This window comes from Pleurodeles waltl, chromosome 3_1 (assembly GCF_031143425.1).
Source record: "Pleurodeles waltl isolate 20211129_DDA chromosome 3_1, aPleWal1.hap1.20221129, whole genome shotgun sequence".
Lineage (NCBI taxonomy): Eukaryota > Metazoa > Chordata > Amphibia > Caudata > Salamandridae > Pleurodeles > Pleurodeles waltl.
This window is the reverse complement of record NC_090440.1, coordinates 181,786,477-181,804,241: the sequence shown is the minus strand read 5'-3', so window position 1 is coordinate 181,804,241 and position 17,765 is coordinate 181,786,477. Positions and strand designations below refer to the sequence as shown.

At 41.4% G+C, this 17,765-nt stretch overlaps 1 protein-coding gene across 1 annotated transcript in view; it reads right to left on the bottom strand.

The window, feature by feature from the left end:
* Nucleotides 1-13,905: 13,905 nt before the first annotated feature.
* LOC138283375 (synaptotagmin-7-like) overlaps nt 13,906-17,765 on the bottom strand; it is a 102,538-nt gene continuing 98,678 nt past the window's right edge. The window contains exons 4-5 of the mRNA XM_069221358.1: nt 15,215-15,381; nt 13,906-14,364 (exon numbers count right to left, since the gene is read on the bottom strand). Coding sequence (XP_069077459.1) covers nt 14,215-14,364; nt 15,215-15,381 — 317 coding nt within the window. The 3' untranslated portion in view covers nt 13,906-14,214. The remainder of the gene's footprint in view (nt 14,365-15,214; nt 15,382-17,765) is intronic.

Sequence of the window (17,765 nt, the reverse complement as noted above, 5' to 3'; positions counted from 1 at the left end):
AACCTATAGGATACATTAGGTGGACTGTATAACAAAATTCTAATAAAAATGCTCACTCTTTTTTATAAAGAATAGGTGAGAAGTCCTTGAAAAAAAAAACAGCTAATGCGCCTCAAGCAGGAGGATCACTGTGCTTATTAAACAAAATAGGGCAGGTCAAAAAACAAAAACCTCCTCCCAAAAGAACCTGCACCTCTGTTGATGTGTAAACTATGTATGAGCAACATGTGCTTGACTTGCAAGTGAAAATAGAATTGAAATATACATTAATCCATGTGAGCTTCATGTGCGTGATGTATGCTACCGATGTATAGGTTATGCACATTTGCAGATCTCCACCCACAAGAAAGTGAATTTCAAACCAGATTTGTCGGTTCACAAAACAGAAGCATTATATCTGTTCCACTTTCAATGAGCAGTCCTTTATCACCATACATGAGTTTCACCTGTGAAAACACAAGGTAAATGAAAACCACTTTATACTTTTATATTATTTTTTTCTAAAAAAGTAGCATGCCCCCAATAAAACAAATATCTTTTGTAAGTACAGAAAAATTGCATCCTGTTTTTCTTTCGCATGCAATGATGTGTGAGTTCTATGAATAACATACTTTTTATAGTATGTGTAAATAAGACATGTAACTCAAAGAAATATGTGCAACAAATTACTAAATTAAGCATGGCCAAGAGCTTGGTTGAAATATTGAGTAAACTATGCAACGCTCGAACATTCATGCGCCGCACTAAGGCCCATATTTATACTTTTTTAGCGCCGCATTTGCGTCATTTTTTTTCTCGCAAAAGCGGCGCAAACTTGCAAAATACAATTGTATTTTATAAGTTTGCGACGTTTTTGCATCAAAAAGCGGCACAAATGCGGCGCTAAAAAAGTATAAATATGGGTCTAAGTATTTCCAGCACTGGGAGTCTAGTGAAGACATATAAACTGTTCGGCTTGACAAGAAACGTACTGAAGGTCTAGGACCAATCTACTAAAACAAGAACCCAGTTCTTATATGACATCATAACACTTACAAATTTCTGCGGTTTGCAAAGTTTAGGACAGTCATTTAGAGTTTGACAGAGTGGGAATACCGCTGTAAGTTAGTGGTGCTGTGTATGCCAAGCTTGCAGTGCCCCTTATTGAGAGTCAAGGTAAGTGCTGGGTGCCTGATGAAAGAGCCTCAGTTGACTCAGCTGTTGGAAACCTCTGACCCGATAATCTGTCCACCCCAGGGCTGGCCTGACATAGTTGCACTATAGTCTAAATGGTCCCCTAAGTTATCTCAACCACAATGTCCCTAAGTATGGGCGCTTCAGTTAGACTTTGGAATATAACAATCGCATTTTTGTCACCCATGGATAGCCTACAAACATACAACGATCAAGATTGCGTCCATGATAAAAAAAGACCCTCGTTAAAAGTCTACAGTACATATTTCTGGGCCTTACCTGAAGTCTACCGGAGACATATGATTAGGCGCATCACTCAGAAATCCTCAACCTCAGGCTTCCTGCACGTACGTAGGCACATACTATGAGATCCCCTATTTATTAAAGGGCCGAATGCTCACAATTTACGAGGTGTCAAGGGTTTTGTATGTACACTTTCAAATGTGCTTTCCCGGAATCACTTTTGACTACATCCAACAATTTTTGTTGTATGTGAACTGAATATCTATAAGTAAATGAATAAAGAGTTTGGCAAATTTGGTGTTTACTTGCTAAGCAGCACAGCCATTTTTCACGAATTTCCTAAATAAATCACTTGAATGCAATTTAGTGCAAGTGAATCTTGGTTAAAGGATATTATGTTTCTCTACTATGAACGTATATTAATTTTTATTACAAAATCACACATACACATATTCACTGAAAATAACAATCACAGGTGACCTCACAAATGGCTTCATTATTGGCAACTTCTCATCCCTTGAACAAGCTGTCTAAGATTTCCTAGATCAAACCTATGTGACACAATTTTGGGATAATTTTGCAGAAATTTCAAACATATTAAAAGTTACAAGCCATTAAAAAAACAGGGTTTTTTCATTTGAAAACGAGAAAGTAGTCTCTCTAAATCTGAATCCGAAATATAAATCTGACCCAATAACATGGTATTTAGTGCAACTGTACTAATAGGCACCAATTGAGATGCCATGAGCAATGTCATCAATGATGTAATTTAATATGTCATGAGTCATATAATATGTAGGTCATAAACAGTGCATGTCAGGGGCACAAGTTACAGTTGGCTTCAGCTCAATAAATTATAATTGATGAATTCCACAGGTTTTGTTTTTGTTTTTTACGGATTACTTTTTACTGTATTTCTATATATATATATATATATATATATATATATATATATATATATATATATATATATATGGAAAATGTCACTTACCCAGTGTACATCTGTTCGTGGCATGAGACGCTGCAGATTCACATGCTGTGCATTATCCTGCCATCTAGTGTTGGGCTCGGAGTGTTACAAGATGTTTTTCTTCGAAGAAGTCTTTTCGAGTCACGAGACCGAGGGTCTCCTCCCTTTCCGCTCCATTGCGCATGGGCGTCGACTCCATCTTATATTGTTTTCCCCGCAGAGGGTGAGGTAGGAGTTGTGCATATAGTAAGGTGCCCATGCAATGGAGTATGTATGTACATAATGTGTATAAAAAATAGTATATATCTACAAATTTACAAATGTACAAGTTTCATCAACTTATAACGGCTACAGGCTCCCGGGGAGGCGGGAGGGCGCATGTGAATCTGCAGCGTCTCATGCCACGAACAGATGTACACTGGGTAAGTGACATTTTCCGTTCGATGGCATGTGTAGCTGCAGATACACATGCTGTGCATAGACTAGTAAGCAGTTATCTCCCCAAAAGCGGTGGCTTAGCCTGTAGGGGTTGAAGTTGTCTGAAATAATGTTCGTAGTACAACCTGTCCTACTGTGGCTTGTTGTGTTGTTAACACATCTACACAGTAATGTTTTGTGAATGTATGAGGCGTAGACCATGTGGCTGTCTTACAGATTTCTGTCATAGGTATATTTCCTAGAAAGGCCACTGTGGCGCCTTTCTTCCTAGTGGAGTGCGCCTTTGGCGTAATAGGTAGATCTCTTTTTGCTTTGATATAGCAGGTCTGAATACATTTCACTATCCATCTGGCAATGCCTTGTTTGGATATTGGATTTCCTGCATGAGGTTTTTGGAAGGCTACAAACAATTGTTTTGTTTTGCGAAATTGCTTTGTTCTATCAGTGTAATACATTAGTGCTCTTTTAATGTCTAATGTATGTAAGGCTCTTTCAGCTACTGAGTCTGGTTGTGGAAAAATGACTGGGAGTTCCACTGTTTGGTTTAGGTGGAACGGTGATATAACTTTTGGTAAGAATTTGGGATTTGTACGGAGAACCACTTTATGTTTATGTATTTGTATAAAGGGTTCTTGTATAGTAAATGCTTGTATTTCACTTACTCTTCTAAGAGATGTGATAGCTATTAGGAAGGCTACTTTCCAGGTTAAGTACTGTATCTCACAGGAGTGAATGGGTTCAAATGGTGGACCCATGAGTCGTGTCAATACAATATTGAGGTTCCACGAGGGGACTGGTGGTGTTCTCGGGGGTATGATTCTTTTTAAACCCTCCATAAATGCTTTGATGACTGGAATTCTAAAAAGTGATGTTGAATGTGTAATCTGCAGATAGGCAGATATTGCTGTGAGATGTATTTTGATAGAAGAAAATGCTAGTTTAGATTTTTGTAAGTGTAATAAATAGCTTACAATGTTTTTTGCGGAAGCATATAGTGGTTGAATTTGATTATTATGGCAGTAATAAACAAATCTTTTCCATTTGTTTGCGTAACAATGTCTTGTAGTAGGTTTTCTAGCTTGCTTAATGACCTCCATACATTCTTGTGTAAGGTCTAAATGTCCAAATTCTAAGACTTCAGGAGCCAGATTGCTAGATTGAGCGATGCTGGATTCGGGTGTCTGATCTGTTGTTTGTGTTGAGTTAACAGATCTGGTCTGTTTGGTAGTTTGATATGAGGTACTACTGACAGGTCCAGTAGTGTTGTGTACCACGGTTGGCGAGCCCAGGTTGGTGCTATTAGTATTAGTTTGAGTCTGTTTTGACTCAATTTGTTTACCAGATAAGGAAGGAGTGGGAGAGGGGGAAAAGCGTAAGCAAATATCCCTGACCAACTCATCCATAACGCATTGCCCCTGGACTGAGGGTGTGTATACCTGGACGCAAAGTCTTGGCATTTTGCGTTTTCTTTTGTTGCGAATAGGTCTATTTCCGGTGTTCCCCAGCGTAGAAAGTAGTTTTGTAGTACTTGGGGATGAATCTCCCATTCGTGTGTTTGTCGGTGATCTCGACTGAGATTGTCGGCTAACTGGTTTTGAATCCCTGGGATATACTGTGCTATTAGGCGAATGTGATTGTGAATTGCCCAATGCCAAATCTTTTGTGCTAAGAGACACAGTTGTGATGAGTGTGTCCCTCCTTGTTTGTTTAGGTAATACATTGTTGTCATGCTGTCTGTTTTGACAAGAATGTGTTTGTGGGCTATCAGTGGTTGAAATGCTTTCAATGCTAGAAACACTGCTAATAGTTCTAACTGATTTATGTGCAGTTGTTTTTGGTGAACTTCCCATTGTCCCTGTATACTGTGCTGGTTGAGGTGTGCTCCCCACCCCATCATGGAAGCATCTGTTATGATCACGTATTGTGGCACTGGGTCTTGGAAGGGCCACCCTTGGTTTAAATTTATAGGATTCCACCATTGAAGCGAGAAGTGTGTCTGGTGGTCTATCAGCACTAGATCTTGCAGTTGACCCTGTGCTTGTGTCCATTGTGTTGCTAGGCACTGTTGTAAGGGCCGCATGTGTAGTCTTGCGTTTGGGACAATGGCTATGCATGAAGACATCATGCCTATGAGTTTCATTACAAACCTCACTTGATAGTGTTGGTTTGGGTACATGTTTAAAATTACGTTTTGGAAGGCTTGTACCCTTTGTGGACTTGGAGTGGCAATCCCCTTTTGTGTGTTGATTGTTGCTCCTAAGTATTGTTGTATTTGGCACGGTTGTAGATGTGACTTCTGGTAGTTTAGGGAGAACCCTAGTTTGTGTAGTGTCTCTATGACGTATTGTGTGTGTAGAAGACACTGTTGCTGAGTGCTGGTTTTTATTAACCAGTCGTCTAAGTAAGGGAATACATGTATATGCTGTCTCCTGATGTGAGCAGCTACTACTGCAAGGCATTTTGTAAATACCCTTGGGGCTGTTCTTATGCCGAATGGTAATACTTTGAATTGGTAATGCATGCCTTGGATTACAAACCTTAAGTATTTCCTGTGTGAAGGATGTATGGGTATGTGAAAATAAGCATCCTTGAGATCTAATGTTGACACGTAGTCCTGTTGTTTGAGCAAGGGAATCACGTCTTGAAGAGTCACGATGTGAAAATGATCTGATTTGATGTAATGATTCAGTGTTCTGAGGTCTAATATGGGTCTCAGTGTTTTGTCCTTTTTTGGAATGAGAAAATACAGGGAATAGACACCTGTTCCTTTTTGATGGTTGGGTACTAGTTCTATTGCTTCTTTTTGTAACAATGCTTGGACTTCTAGTTGTAACAGGTTTAAGTGTTGTTTGGACATATTGTGTGGTCTTGGAGGCACATCTGGTGGCAGTTGTAGGAATTCTATGCAATAACCATGATGGATAATGGTTAGGACCCATTTGTCTGTTGTTATGTGTTCCCAGTTGTGGTAATATGTGGTAAGTCTCCCCCCCACTGGTGTTGTGTGGTGGGGGTTTGTGACATTGAAGTCACTGTTTGGTTTGTGGGATTTTTGGGCTCTGGAATTTCCCTCTTGCTTTAGGGAACTGTCCACCTCTATATTGTCCCTGAAACCCTCCTCTTTGATACTGGCCCTGATATGTGGGTCTGACTTGCGAGGTGGAAGGCTCTGTGGTTTGGGCACGAACCCCCCCTCTAAAGTGCGGCTTCCTAAAAGTGCCTCTGCTCTGTGGGGAGTAGAGCGCGCCCATGGCTTTGGCCGTGTCTGTGTCTTTTTTCAGTTTTTCTATTGCCGTATCAACCTCCGGCCCAAACCATTGTTGTTCGTTGAAAGGCATATTCAGCACAGCCTGCTGGATTTCTGGCTTAAATCCGGAGGTCCGTAACCATGTGTGTCTACGAATGGTTACTGCCGTGTTCACTGTCCTTGCCGGCGTGTCTGCTGAGTCCATAGCCGACCTTATTTGGTTGTTAGAGATAGTTTGGCCCTCCTCAACAACCTGTTGGGAACGTTTCTGGAACTCTTTGGGAAGGTGTTGAATGAGATGTTGCATTTCATCCCAATGTGCCCTGTCGTATCGTGCGAGTAGAGCTTGAGAATTGGCAATCCGCCATTGATTGGCTGCCTGTGCTGCCACCCTCTTGCCTGCTGCATCATATTTCCAACTTTCCTTGTTGGGCGGTGGTGCGTCTCCTGAGGTTTGGGAGTTTGCCCTTTTCTGGGCTGCTCCCACTACCACCAAATCAGGAGTTAATTGTTGTGTGATATATACAGGGTCAGTAGGGGGAGGTTTATATTTCTTCTCCACCCTAGGCGTGATGACTCTGCCTTTTATTGGGTCCTGAAACACTTGTTTGGCGTGTTTTAACATGCCTGGCAGCATTGGCAAGCTTTGGTATTGGCTGTGAGTAGATGACAGGGTGTTGAATAAAAAGTCATCCTCAATGGGCTCTGCATGCAATGCTACATTATGGAATGTAGCTGCCCTTGAAACCACTTGCATGTATGCAGTGCTGTCCTCAGTTGGTGACGGCCTTGCCGGGTAGCAATCAGGACTATTGTCTGAGACCGGTGCATCATACAAATCCCATGCATCCGGGTCACCTTGGGTCATCCCTGTGTGTGTCAGTTGCTACCGGGGACAGATGTGGCGAATGTGCTGGCGATTGCTGTGGTGAGAACCGTGGTGGTGTCTTTTCTTTAGCCACTTTCGCTTTTGGCTGCATTTCAATTTCTTGGAATGCGAGCTTGCGCTTCATCTTTATTGGAGGAAGAGTTCGGATTCTCCTCGTGTCTTTTTGTATATGCAACCTCCTTTGGGTATGATCTGGCTCTCCCATGCCCAGTTCTTGTTCAAATCTGTGCCCTTGTAATTGAGTTGAAAGGCCTTGTTCTTCTGTATAGGAGCCTGTTTTCGGCTCCGAGGCCGGATGTTTCGGCACCAAAAATTTTTCAACAGTCTTTTTCGGCTCCGACGAAACCTTTTTGACTTTCGGGGTGCCGAACTCTCGGTGTCGAGTTTGTTCGGAGCCGGTATCTCGACCGGAGTCAGATGTCTTCGGCTGCTGGGAGGCCTTTTTCAGTGCCAATGTTTGGTCACCGTGTTTTCGGGTTAAGCCATGGCCTGTTGACGGTGGCGTCCCCTTGGCCTTCATTATGTTTGAGTGAGTTTTGGCTGGTTTACTCACGGTTTGCTGTGTCTTCTGCTGCTCACTCTCGGACTCGTCCGAGTCCGAATCTCGAATGGAGAATCTCTCCTCTTCTTCGACGTCGATGTGTCCGGCCGGTGTCGACGCCATCTGGAGTCTTCGAGCTCTTCGATCCCACAGTGTTTTCTTGGATCGAAATGCCCGACAGGCCTCGCAAGTATCCTCTTTGTGTTCAGGAGACAAACACAGATTACAGACCAAGTGTTGGTCTGTATAAGGATACTTTGCGTGGCAGTTGGGGCAGAAGCGGAAGGGGGTCCGGTCCATGAGGTTTAAAGATGGACGCGGTCGGGCCGACCAGGCCCCGCTGAGGAGTGGAAGCCCCGAAGGGCTGCCGGAGCGCTTCTTTCTTCGGTGTCGATGTGCTAGCACTAACCCGGTACCGAGAGCAAACAATACCGCAAATTTTCCGATAACCAACTAACTTTTCTGAACTGAAATACGGAGCGAAGAGGAACACGTCCGAACCCGATGGCGGAAAGAAAACAATCTAGGATGGAGTCGACGCCCATGCGCAATGGAGCCGAAAGGGAGGAGTCCCTCGGTCTCGTGACTCGAAAAGACTTCTTCGAAGAAAAACAACTTGTAACACTCCGAGCCCAACACTAGATGGCAGGATAATGCACAGCATGTGTATCTGCAGCTACACATGCCATCGAACATATATATATATATATATATATATATATATATATATATATATATATATATATATATATATAGAGAGAGAGAGAGAGAGAGAGAGAGAGAGAGAGAGAGAGAGAGAGAGAGAGAGAGAGAGAGAGAGAGAGAGAGAGAGAGAGAGAGAGAGAGAGAGAGAGAGAGAGAGAGAGAGAGAGAGAGAGAGAGAGAGATCTGGTGGCAATAGCACCAGAGTAGTCAGAGTTAAGTCAGAGTTCCATAGGAAAGGATTTTTTTGTTTTCTTAACTACTTTGGCCTGTTCTACGAATCTGGTCAAAACTTTCTGAAGCAAAAGCTCATCTACTATGGCTCATTTATTAAAAGCTTTGTGTTGATCTGTCATGCATTTTTTTAAAAACGGGGCACCCTAAAACATTGATTTCCCCTTTTAATTCCGATAGGAACGTTAGCTCTATAATATTGAACTACACCAAATTTGGCACAATAATAGAACCTTACTCAGAAAGCATGCTTTTCATTATTTGGTGTAAATCTGTTTAGTAGTTTTCAAGAAATTTGTGTCTAAAAAGGTGTTTGTAATGAAGGGGTTAATACCATGGAAAATGTAAAGATCCGTGGGACCAGATTTGCTCACGTTTCAAGCAATGCATCACAGCAAAATGTAACTTGCTACGCTGACTTGTCTAAAACAGGGAGAGCAGAAATTCACCATAGCTGCTAAGATATGACCCAGCTCCGCTCCATCCTAGCGCTTTCTTTATAAAGTCACAAAGGACAACACAAGACCTTAGTAAATATGTCTCTGTACCATTGTTTGTCCAGAAATGTTCTGATTGGCCAACAGTTCCAGAACTCAAGGACATGATCCCTGCAACCTGAAAATTAATTAAAATAAAAAATATATGATGGCAGGGAGAGCACACCCAGGAGTCACAAGTCATGTAATATGTGAGGTCATACAAAGTGGATGATGGGGAGGCAAGTTATAGTTAGTTCACTAAACTATAACAGACATGTTTGAGTGGTTTTGGATATTTAACATCACCTTGTGCCTATAATGTCACTTCACACAGTGATGCCATTAATGATGTCATTTCAGATGTCATGAGTGATGTTATCAATGATGTCATCAAACACGTCATAAGTGATTAAATATGTGAGGTCATTAGCAGTGTATGGCGAAGGGGCGAGTAGCAGTTACTTCGCTTAACTAAAACTGGTGAATTTCAGTACTTTGTAGTTTAAAATGTTACATTAAACCTGAAATTTTCACCTAACTAAAGCGTCACTTTAACCTTCTTTCTTTCTGTGAATTTCCAAGTTAAAAAAAAATGTAAAGTAAGATAGTATTACCATACCTGACTGTAATGTCACTTTAATCTATTGTTTGATCAGTCAAATGCTAGGGTGTTTTTAAGTGTAAAAGTAACATTTATTACAGCTGTGTGCGGTGCGGGGTTGGCTGCCAACCCCCTGCCATGCATAACCTTTAACTGTGAGCATCATGGGTTAGTCACAGGGCCAACCACCCGTATGTGTCCAATTCAGCACAGACACACTCCCCCTCCCTCTTTTTTTTAATGGTTATCTGATCTTGCAGGAGCCAGCGTGGGTCCCTGTGCTCCCATGGGCTGCCAGTAGTTTATCATGTTGGTTCCCATGGAGAGATCGGCAGCCCATTTCTTTTTTTAATTTGGACACAGTGGACCCCCGGGGGACCCTCTCCGCAAGATCTAGGGGTCAGGGTACCGTAACCATGCCCTCTTCCTTATAACTTAATATATATATTTTTTTTTCAGGACACGGGACGCAGTCCCCGTGTCCTGTAACGGCAGCTGCAACATTTTTGTTCTCATGTTAGGGCCAGCGGATCAGAGCACGAGCTCCCATAGGACTAGTGGGAGCCTCTCACTCCCACAAGAGCGACATGGCTGACAGGAAAATAGCCCCCTTGGTCAATCAGATCACTCTCTATGTTGTATATCCGCAGAACTCCCATGTACCCAACCATCCAGATGTCTATACACCTTAATTTCTCGTAAACTACTGAATAGATTTACACCAAATCACAAAAGCAGGCTTTCTGGGTAACGATCTAGCTTTCTGACAAATTTGGCGTAATTCAGTTCAGCCGCTTTGGCAGTAGTGCTGTTCAAAAATCCCTATGGAAATTGCATGGGGCAATGTGTTTTGAGATCCCCCCTTTTTCCGAACCACCTGCTTGATGGATCACCCCGAGAGTTTCCAGAAAGGAGGAGAGGTGGATCAACTGTTTTTTTTTTTTAATTTGTCCAAAGGCACCAAAGCTCTTGGCAAACCAAAAAAAAACATTTTCTATGGTAACTAGGTCCTACAAAAACTATACAGTGGTGACCACCACCAACACTGTTTATTATTTTTATATATCTCTATATATATGTATCTATATATATTTCCCAAAAAAAAGCCACAAAGTTCCAATGCTGGCACTCCAAACAACTGATATGTTTATTTAAACCAAACAATCCCTTTCAAATTTCAGATTTGACTACAAAAACAGGGCAACGCGTTTCAACCATTATGTTCTTCTTCATCAGTCCAAAGTAAAATTCAAAATCACCATGGCCCCTCCTCCATTAAGTATATATACCCTTACTCATCAAAGACATAGAAGAAATATTGAATAGATCCTGTGATCATTCACTATTTAGTGCTAGTAAATTTATAAAAGTACATAAAAAATATAACAACAACTAATATCATTCTGTAAATTAATCACAGTCTGTCAACCTAAAAAACATGATAGTGAAATTCCAAAGAAAACAAAACATACACTAATCATACGATGACAGGATTCCCAAATAGAGAACTATAATCTGAATCATGTTATATCAACATTTCCATTCAAATTTCAAATTAAATAACTACATAACAGTATCCCTTTTCCCATGGGAGGGCCAAAGACGTAATGAAAATTAATTTGCTAAAGCCCCAACAACTCAAACAACAATGTCCATTATCTCTTAGACCAAAACAATATGTGCTAGTCAATGTGCACAAAAAGTTCCTCGTCCATATTCAGGCCCCAGGGGTGTCGGCTATTGAGACGAATGATGTATTCGGATTCCAACTTTCTCAATTTTCTCTCTCTGTCACCCCACCCTTGGGGGGGATGGCACCCTGTCTATTCCAAAAAACGTAATTTTGTCGTTCATACCTGCATGTACCAAATTACAATGACGAGCCACCGGATAGGTGACATCATTATTTCTGATGGCTCGGCAATGTTCCATTATCCGTTTCTTCTTTGGAAAGATGGTGCTACCCACATATTGTAACCCACAGGGGCAGGAAATCACATAAATCGCAAAGTCCGAGTTACAGCTAAGGAATTTTTTGATTCTCTCTTTCCTCCCTGTTGGTAGCACATAGTCTTTACGATTCACACTATACCTACAAGCCTTACATTTCGCACATTTGTATAAACCTTGTTGTTTATCTAGGAAAGTCTCTCTCTTTTTGAACGAATAACTGCCTACTAGCATGTCCTGTAAGGAACTGCTTTTTCTATAGGTTATCCTCGGCTGAGGGCTGACCATCTGACCAATCACCTTATCTGCCTTTATCAGAGGCCAATATTTAATCAAAATTTTCCTCACTTCAGACGAATACGCTTTAAAAGTAGTTATAAATCTCAAGTTATTTGTATTGATTACCTTATTTTTTAAAATCAACAAATCATCTCTCTGAACTCCTGCTATCTTACGACATGCATCCTTGATTACTTTATTCGGGTACCCCCTGGATCTGAACCTATGAATCATGATTTCTTGTTCCCTTTCAAACTTTGGGACATACTACAATTCCTTTTCGCTCTAAGTAGTTCCCCATAGGGTATGCTCCATTTCAGACTCGGCGGATGATGACTATCAGCAAGCAAAATGCTGTTTCCCGCCGTACTCTTTCTGAACAATCTAGTATGGAGGGTACCTGATTCCACCCTGATCTCAACATCTAAAAATTCCATAACCTGTCTGAGTCTGAAATGGAGCATACCCTATGGGGAACTAGTTAGAGTGAAAAGGAATTGTAGTACATCTCAAAGTTTCGAAAGGGAACAAGAAATCATGATTCATAGGTTCAGATCCAGGGGGTACCCGAACAAAGTCATCAAGGATGCATGTCGTAAGATAGCGGGAGTTCAGAGAGATCATTTGTTGATTTTAAAAAATAAGGTAACCAATACAAATACCTTGAGATTTATAACTACTTTTAACGCATATTCGTCTAAAGTGAGGAAAATTTTGATTAAATATTGGCATCTGATAAAGGCAGATAAAGTGATTGGTCAGATAGTTAGCCGAGGATAACCTATAGAAAAAGCAGTTCCTTACAGGACATGCTAGTAGGCAGTTATTCGTTTAAAAGGAGAGAGACTTTCCTAGATAAACAACAAGGTTTTTACAAATGTGTGAAATGTAAGGCTTGTAGGCATAGTGTGAATCGTAAAGACTATGTGCTACCAACAGGGAAGAAAGAGAGAATCAAAATATTCCTTAGCTGTAACTCGGACTTTGCGATTTATGTGATTCCCTGCCCCTGTGGGTTACAATATGTGGGTAACACTATCTTACCAATGAAGAAATGGATATTGGAACATTGGCGAGCCATCAGAAATAATGATGTCACCTATCCGGTGGCTCGTCATTGTAATTTGGTACATGCAGGTATAACAGACAAAATGACGTTTTTTGGAATAGACTTGGTGCCATCCACCCCAAGGGGGGGTGACAGAGAGAGGAAATTGAGAAAGTTGGAATCCGAATACATCATTCGTCTCAATAGCTGACACCCCTGGGGCCTGAATAAGGACGAGGAAGTTTTTGTGCACATTGACTAGCACATATTGTTTTGGTCTAAGAGATAATGGACATTGGTTGTTTGAGTTTTTGGGGCTTTAGCAAATTAATTTTCATTACGTCTTTGGCCCTCCCATGGGAAAAGGGATACTGTTATGTAGTTATTTAATTTGAATGGAAATTTTGATAGAGCATGATTCAGATTATAGTTCTCTATTTGGGAATCCTGTCATCGTATGATTAGTGTATGTTTTGTTTTCTTTGGAATTTCACTATCATGTTTTTTAGGTTGACAGATTGTGATTAATTTACAGAATGACATTATTTGTTATTATATTTTTTATGTACTTTTATAAATTTACTAGCACTAAATAGTGAATGATCACAGGATCTATTCAAGATTTCTTCTATGTCTATGACGAGGGAGGGTATATATGCTTAACGGAGGAGGGGCCATGGTGATTTAGAATTTTACTTTGAGCTGATGAAGAAGAACGTAATGGCTGAAACGCGTTGCCCTGTTTTTGTAGTCAAATCTGAAATTTGAAAGGGATTGTTTGGTTTAAATAAACATATCAGTTGTTTGGAGTGCCAGCATTGGAACATTTTTGTTTTTGGAAATATATATATGGATCCTGCGCCCATAATTGTGCACCAACCTCATGAGGCGAGCACAGGACAACAGCAGGAGCTTTTCATATCTATCTATCTATCTATCTATCTATCTATCTATCTATCTATCTATCTATCTATCTATCTATCTATCTATATATATATATATATATATTGATACATATTCCCTTTTTACTCAAGGTATTCTGTTATTTCACAGCTATTCCTAATTGCTAAAGCCCTCACTGCTCATCCAAAGACATGGCTGTTCAGGCATATAACATTAACAACGCTGAATTTATCATTGTAGGTTGCTTGTTACCAGGCTTGAAAATGCAGGACTTGTGACAACGCTCACCAGGCTTCACCTAATACGAAGACATAGGCAACACAAGGCTGTACGCCTTCGACCATAAGCCAATTAGCCAGTCCATCTCAAGCACCAAGACCATCCATAGTTAGGCCCAGTGGTTGAAGGAGCAACGACCCATCAAAGCCATGTCAGATGTGAAAGTTAGGCTTGATGCCATCTGGCTCGATTGGGCTGGAATTCCAGAAATAAACAAGATATTTGCTCTTGGCCTGGTCTAAAGTGCATCTGGCTGAAGCGCATGCCAACGGGCAGACTCCACGTGACCTCGACTGCACATTTCCTTCCAGTGAAGGACTCCGGCATCAGGGGCACCCACTCCAATCTGCACACGGCCCAAAACTGTGCTGCGCTTGTAGATTCGGCCCTGGGAACAAAACAGAGAAATTACTTGCGCTGAACAAGCAAGATATTGCAGATAAGTCAAACATGGCTACTGGCTTCATGTCCTGGAAATCACTTTCAACTGCAACTGCTTTCACAGTCAATATCAACTCCTGTGCTTTGTTTTTTTACATAATATACATGGACTATCATGGAAACTTATGTAAGCGAAAAGGACAGGACTAGCTAAAGGTGACATCCATGACATTCGGAACCCTGGCAGTCATGATAAAGCGTTTCTCATCAGACTTAGGAAAAGATCCTGGTCTCATAATAAAGGGTGGTAACATACTGCCAGGCAGTAAGCCTGGTTTCTGATCCATAGTAGCTATTGCCACTTAGACAAAGGTGGGTTGTATCTCTTGTAGTGCTCTGAGAAAGAATTGGATGGGTAAAAATGCAGAACTGGATAGGTAGAAAAGCTATTTTTACCACTGGCCCAGACATAGATACCTTTTTATGAGTTAGAATTTCAAATATAATGCAAGATTTATTGACTTTGAAGCTTTTTCTGAGTCCATTCTATGCTCAGGTTGCCTGACTGGTATTAGTATAAATTCAACTTTTACTTTTATTTTCTTAGATTGGAAAAATGGAAGAAAATTAAATAGCAAGAATACTCTATTATTCCCTTCCATGTCTTGAATAGAAGTCTGTCCGCTTCGTGACAGTTTCTTGGATTGTAATGGGAGATCGGCCTAGGTGTGGACTAACAATTGTCTGTGCAAAGGGAGTGGTAGTAGACCAAGGACAATAAACCTATTAGAATGGCAGTCTGTTGCAATGAGCCGTCCTTCTGGAAGACAAAGAATACCTGTCACACCAGCACTCACCTGCATCACTGTGAACTCTAAGCAGAGGTGCTGCTCCTGGATGTTCCCCAGTGGCATGTCAAAGAGGAATGGTGAATTCCACACCGGACTGTATCCTGCTGCAGACTTTGTCTCCTTCGTTTCTCGTACCCGGCCATCCTGGTACAGGTTAATGACAACATAGTGATCTGGAAACAGAATCGGGGTTGCAAAAAGAGGACGTAAAAACATAGAAAAGACCAGAAAACACATCATCGCATGATGCCCTGATTCCATACCCAGAGTATCATCTCCTAGCAAGCCTGTCTGTGGGTTGACTTATGGAAAAGTAAACCTTAAACCTCACTCAGTTAAGGTTTGGTTTGAATCTGAACTGGTGACAAAAAGTACAGAAATTAACCATAAAAGTGTGGCCTAAACCAGTAGTCAAATCTTTATTACGAAGATGAACATTTGCTGAAGTACGAATACATTCACAGAAAGAAAAATAAAATGAATGACATTCCAGTACACTATGGCCCATATTTATACTGCAATTGCGCCAAATTTGCATCATTTTATCAACGCAAATGTGGCGCAAACCTAACTCCATATTTATATTTTGATGTTAGAGACGTCTAGCCTCAAAATCTAGGAGTTTGCACCATTTTTTGGATGTGTGCACCGACCTTGCGTCAATGAGATGCAAGGTAGGAGTTCCCATCTAAAAAATGGTGCTATCCTCATAGCCCCATATTTATCCCCCAATGCTAAAATGACACACTGGTGGGAGGAGGTGCTAAATAATGGTAGAAAGCTTACTTTGCACCATTATTTAACGCCTGGGTCAGACCAGGCGTTAGGGGACCTGTGGACCCATTTCCATGGTTAAACGACATGGAATGGGCCCACAGGTGCCCACCCCAAGCCCCAGGAACACCTCCACCAGAGGGACACCGGAGGATAGGGGACCCCATCCCAGGTAAGTAGGGTTAAGTATTTTTTTTCTTTTTTGCCATCGGGGACCCTAACTTGGGGCCCCCTGCATAGCACAGGGTGCAATGGCCATGCCCAGGGGACACTTGTCCCCTGTGCTGGCCATTGGGGTGGTGGTCATGACTCCTGTCTTTCCTAAGATAGGAGTCATGTTTTCGATGGTTGTGCACAAGGAAATTTGGCTAGTCTGGTTAGAGGCATTTTGTTTGCCTCTAACCAGGCTAGCTTCATTTTTTGACACACAACCCCTTCCTTCCTTACCGCCACCCCCACCCAGCTAGCGTCTTTTTTAAAAGATGCTAGCCCAAGTTTAGCGTCGGCTTGCGCCATTCCTTTGATATGGCACCCGGCTGGCACTGTGGAATGGCGCAAGCCGGCACTATACTTTTTGCCGCAAAACTGCGTTTGCGCTGTTTTGTGGCAAAAAGTATAAATCTGGCCCTAGGTCCACAAAAGGATGTCTCTCCCTTGCTGTTTTACACCCTTTGTTTGTCTATCTGACAAAAAGAATTGCCTGCATTCCAAGACTCCATGTGAAGCCACCTGTACAGTGTATTTTATGTACACTACTTTTAAGAGACTAACATCACAAGAGAGAGGAAAATGCATTCCTTTTGGCATACCCATGGGCTTGAGGAGTTAGTCTGTGGAGAAGAGCAGACATGCAGGGGTCTCACTCAGCCAACCTTTGGTGAATTCACAGAATGGGTCAGTATATAGAGCGGCAGAGGTCATAGCAGGGGCTTTTATGGTGGGTCACCCACTTTAGTTCTGAGAAGTCAAGGAACACAACAATATGGTATTTCCAAACTATATGAACTGACTACTCTAATGTAGCAACCATAGTCACCTGCATCACTGTGAACTCTAAGCAGAGGTGCTGCTCCTGGATGTTCCCCAGTGGCATGTCAAAGACCGGACTTTTCTTGCCAATTAAATTGAAAATTAAAAGTAAAACAGTTTTACATAAGCCAGCTGATTCACAGCACCACAGCCGCCATGAGCATTAGCGCGAAGAGACACACAAAAGGAAAAAGAAGTTCGCTTGCAGTCAAACTTATCAGCAAAAGTGCAATTAGCCGTGTAACAGGGACGATAGCCAAGGCCGTAACAAAACCTTCCAAAGGAGGGACAAACGAAAGCATTTAAAAATGTCATTGAAGATTTTTGGAAGGGCAAGCCCATGAACAAGTGGTAGTGATGGGCATGATGTGGGCGCTGTTAAAAGCCCAGATACATTCCAGCACATTTGAAAAGCAGCACTTTGGCGCCACTATGCTCGACCTAAGAATAACAATATTGCATATATATCAATTTAAATTACTATACATTAATTAAATATATATATACATAGATAAAGATCTAGATATAGAAAAATATATTTAAAATATTGTAACAAACATGCTCAATTGGAGGAGGCTTCACTATCATTTGTGCATCACTTAATGATTAAATAGCATGCTTTCAGAATAGCAGAGGTCAAAGCATGCTGTGGTGTAATCTTAAAACATAACAATCACGTCAGTACGAATTTGTACACCACCATCACATAGACAGCAGAGCTGTTGATCATGGCGTAGGCCCACATAAGCCCCAG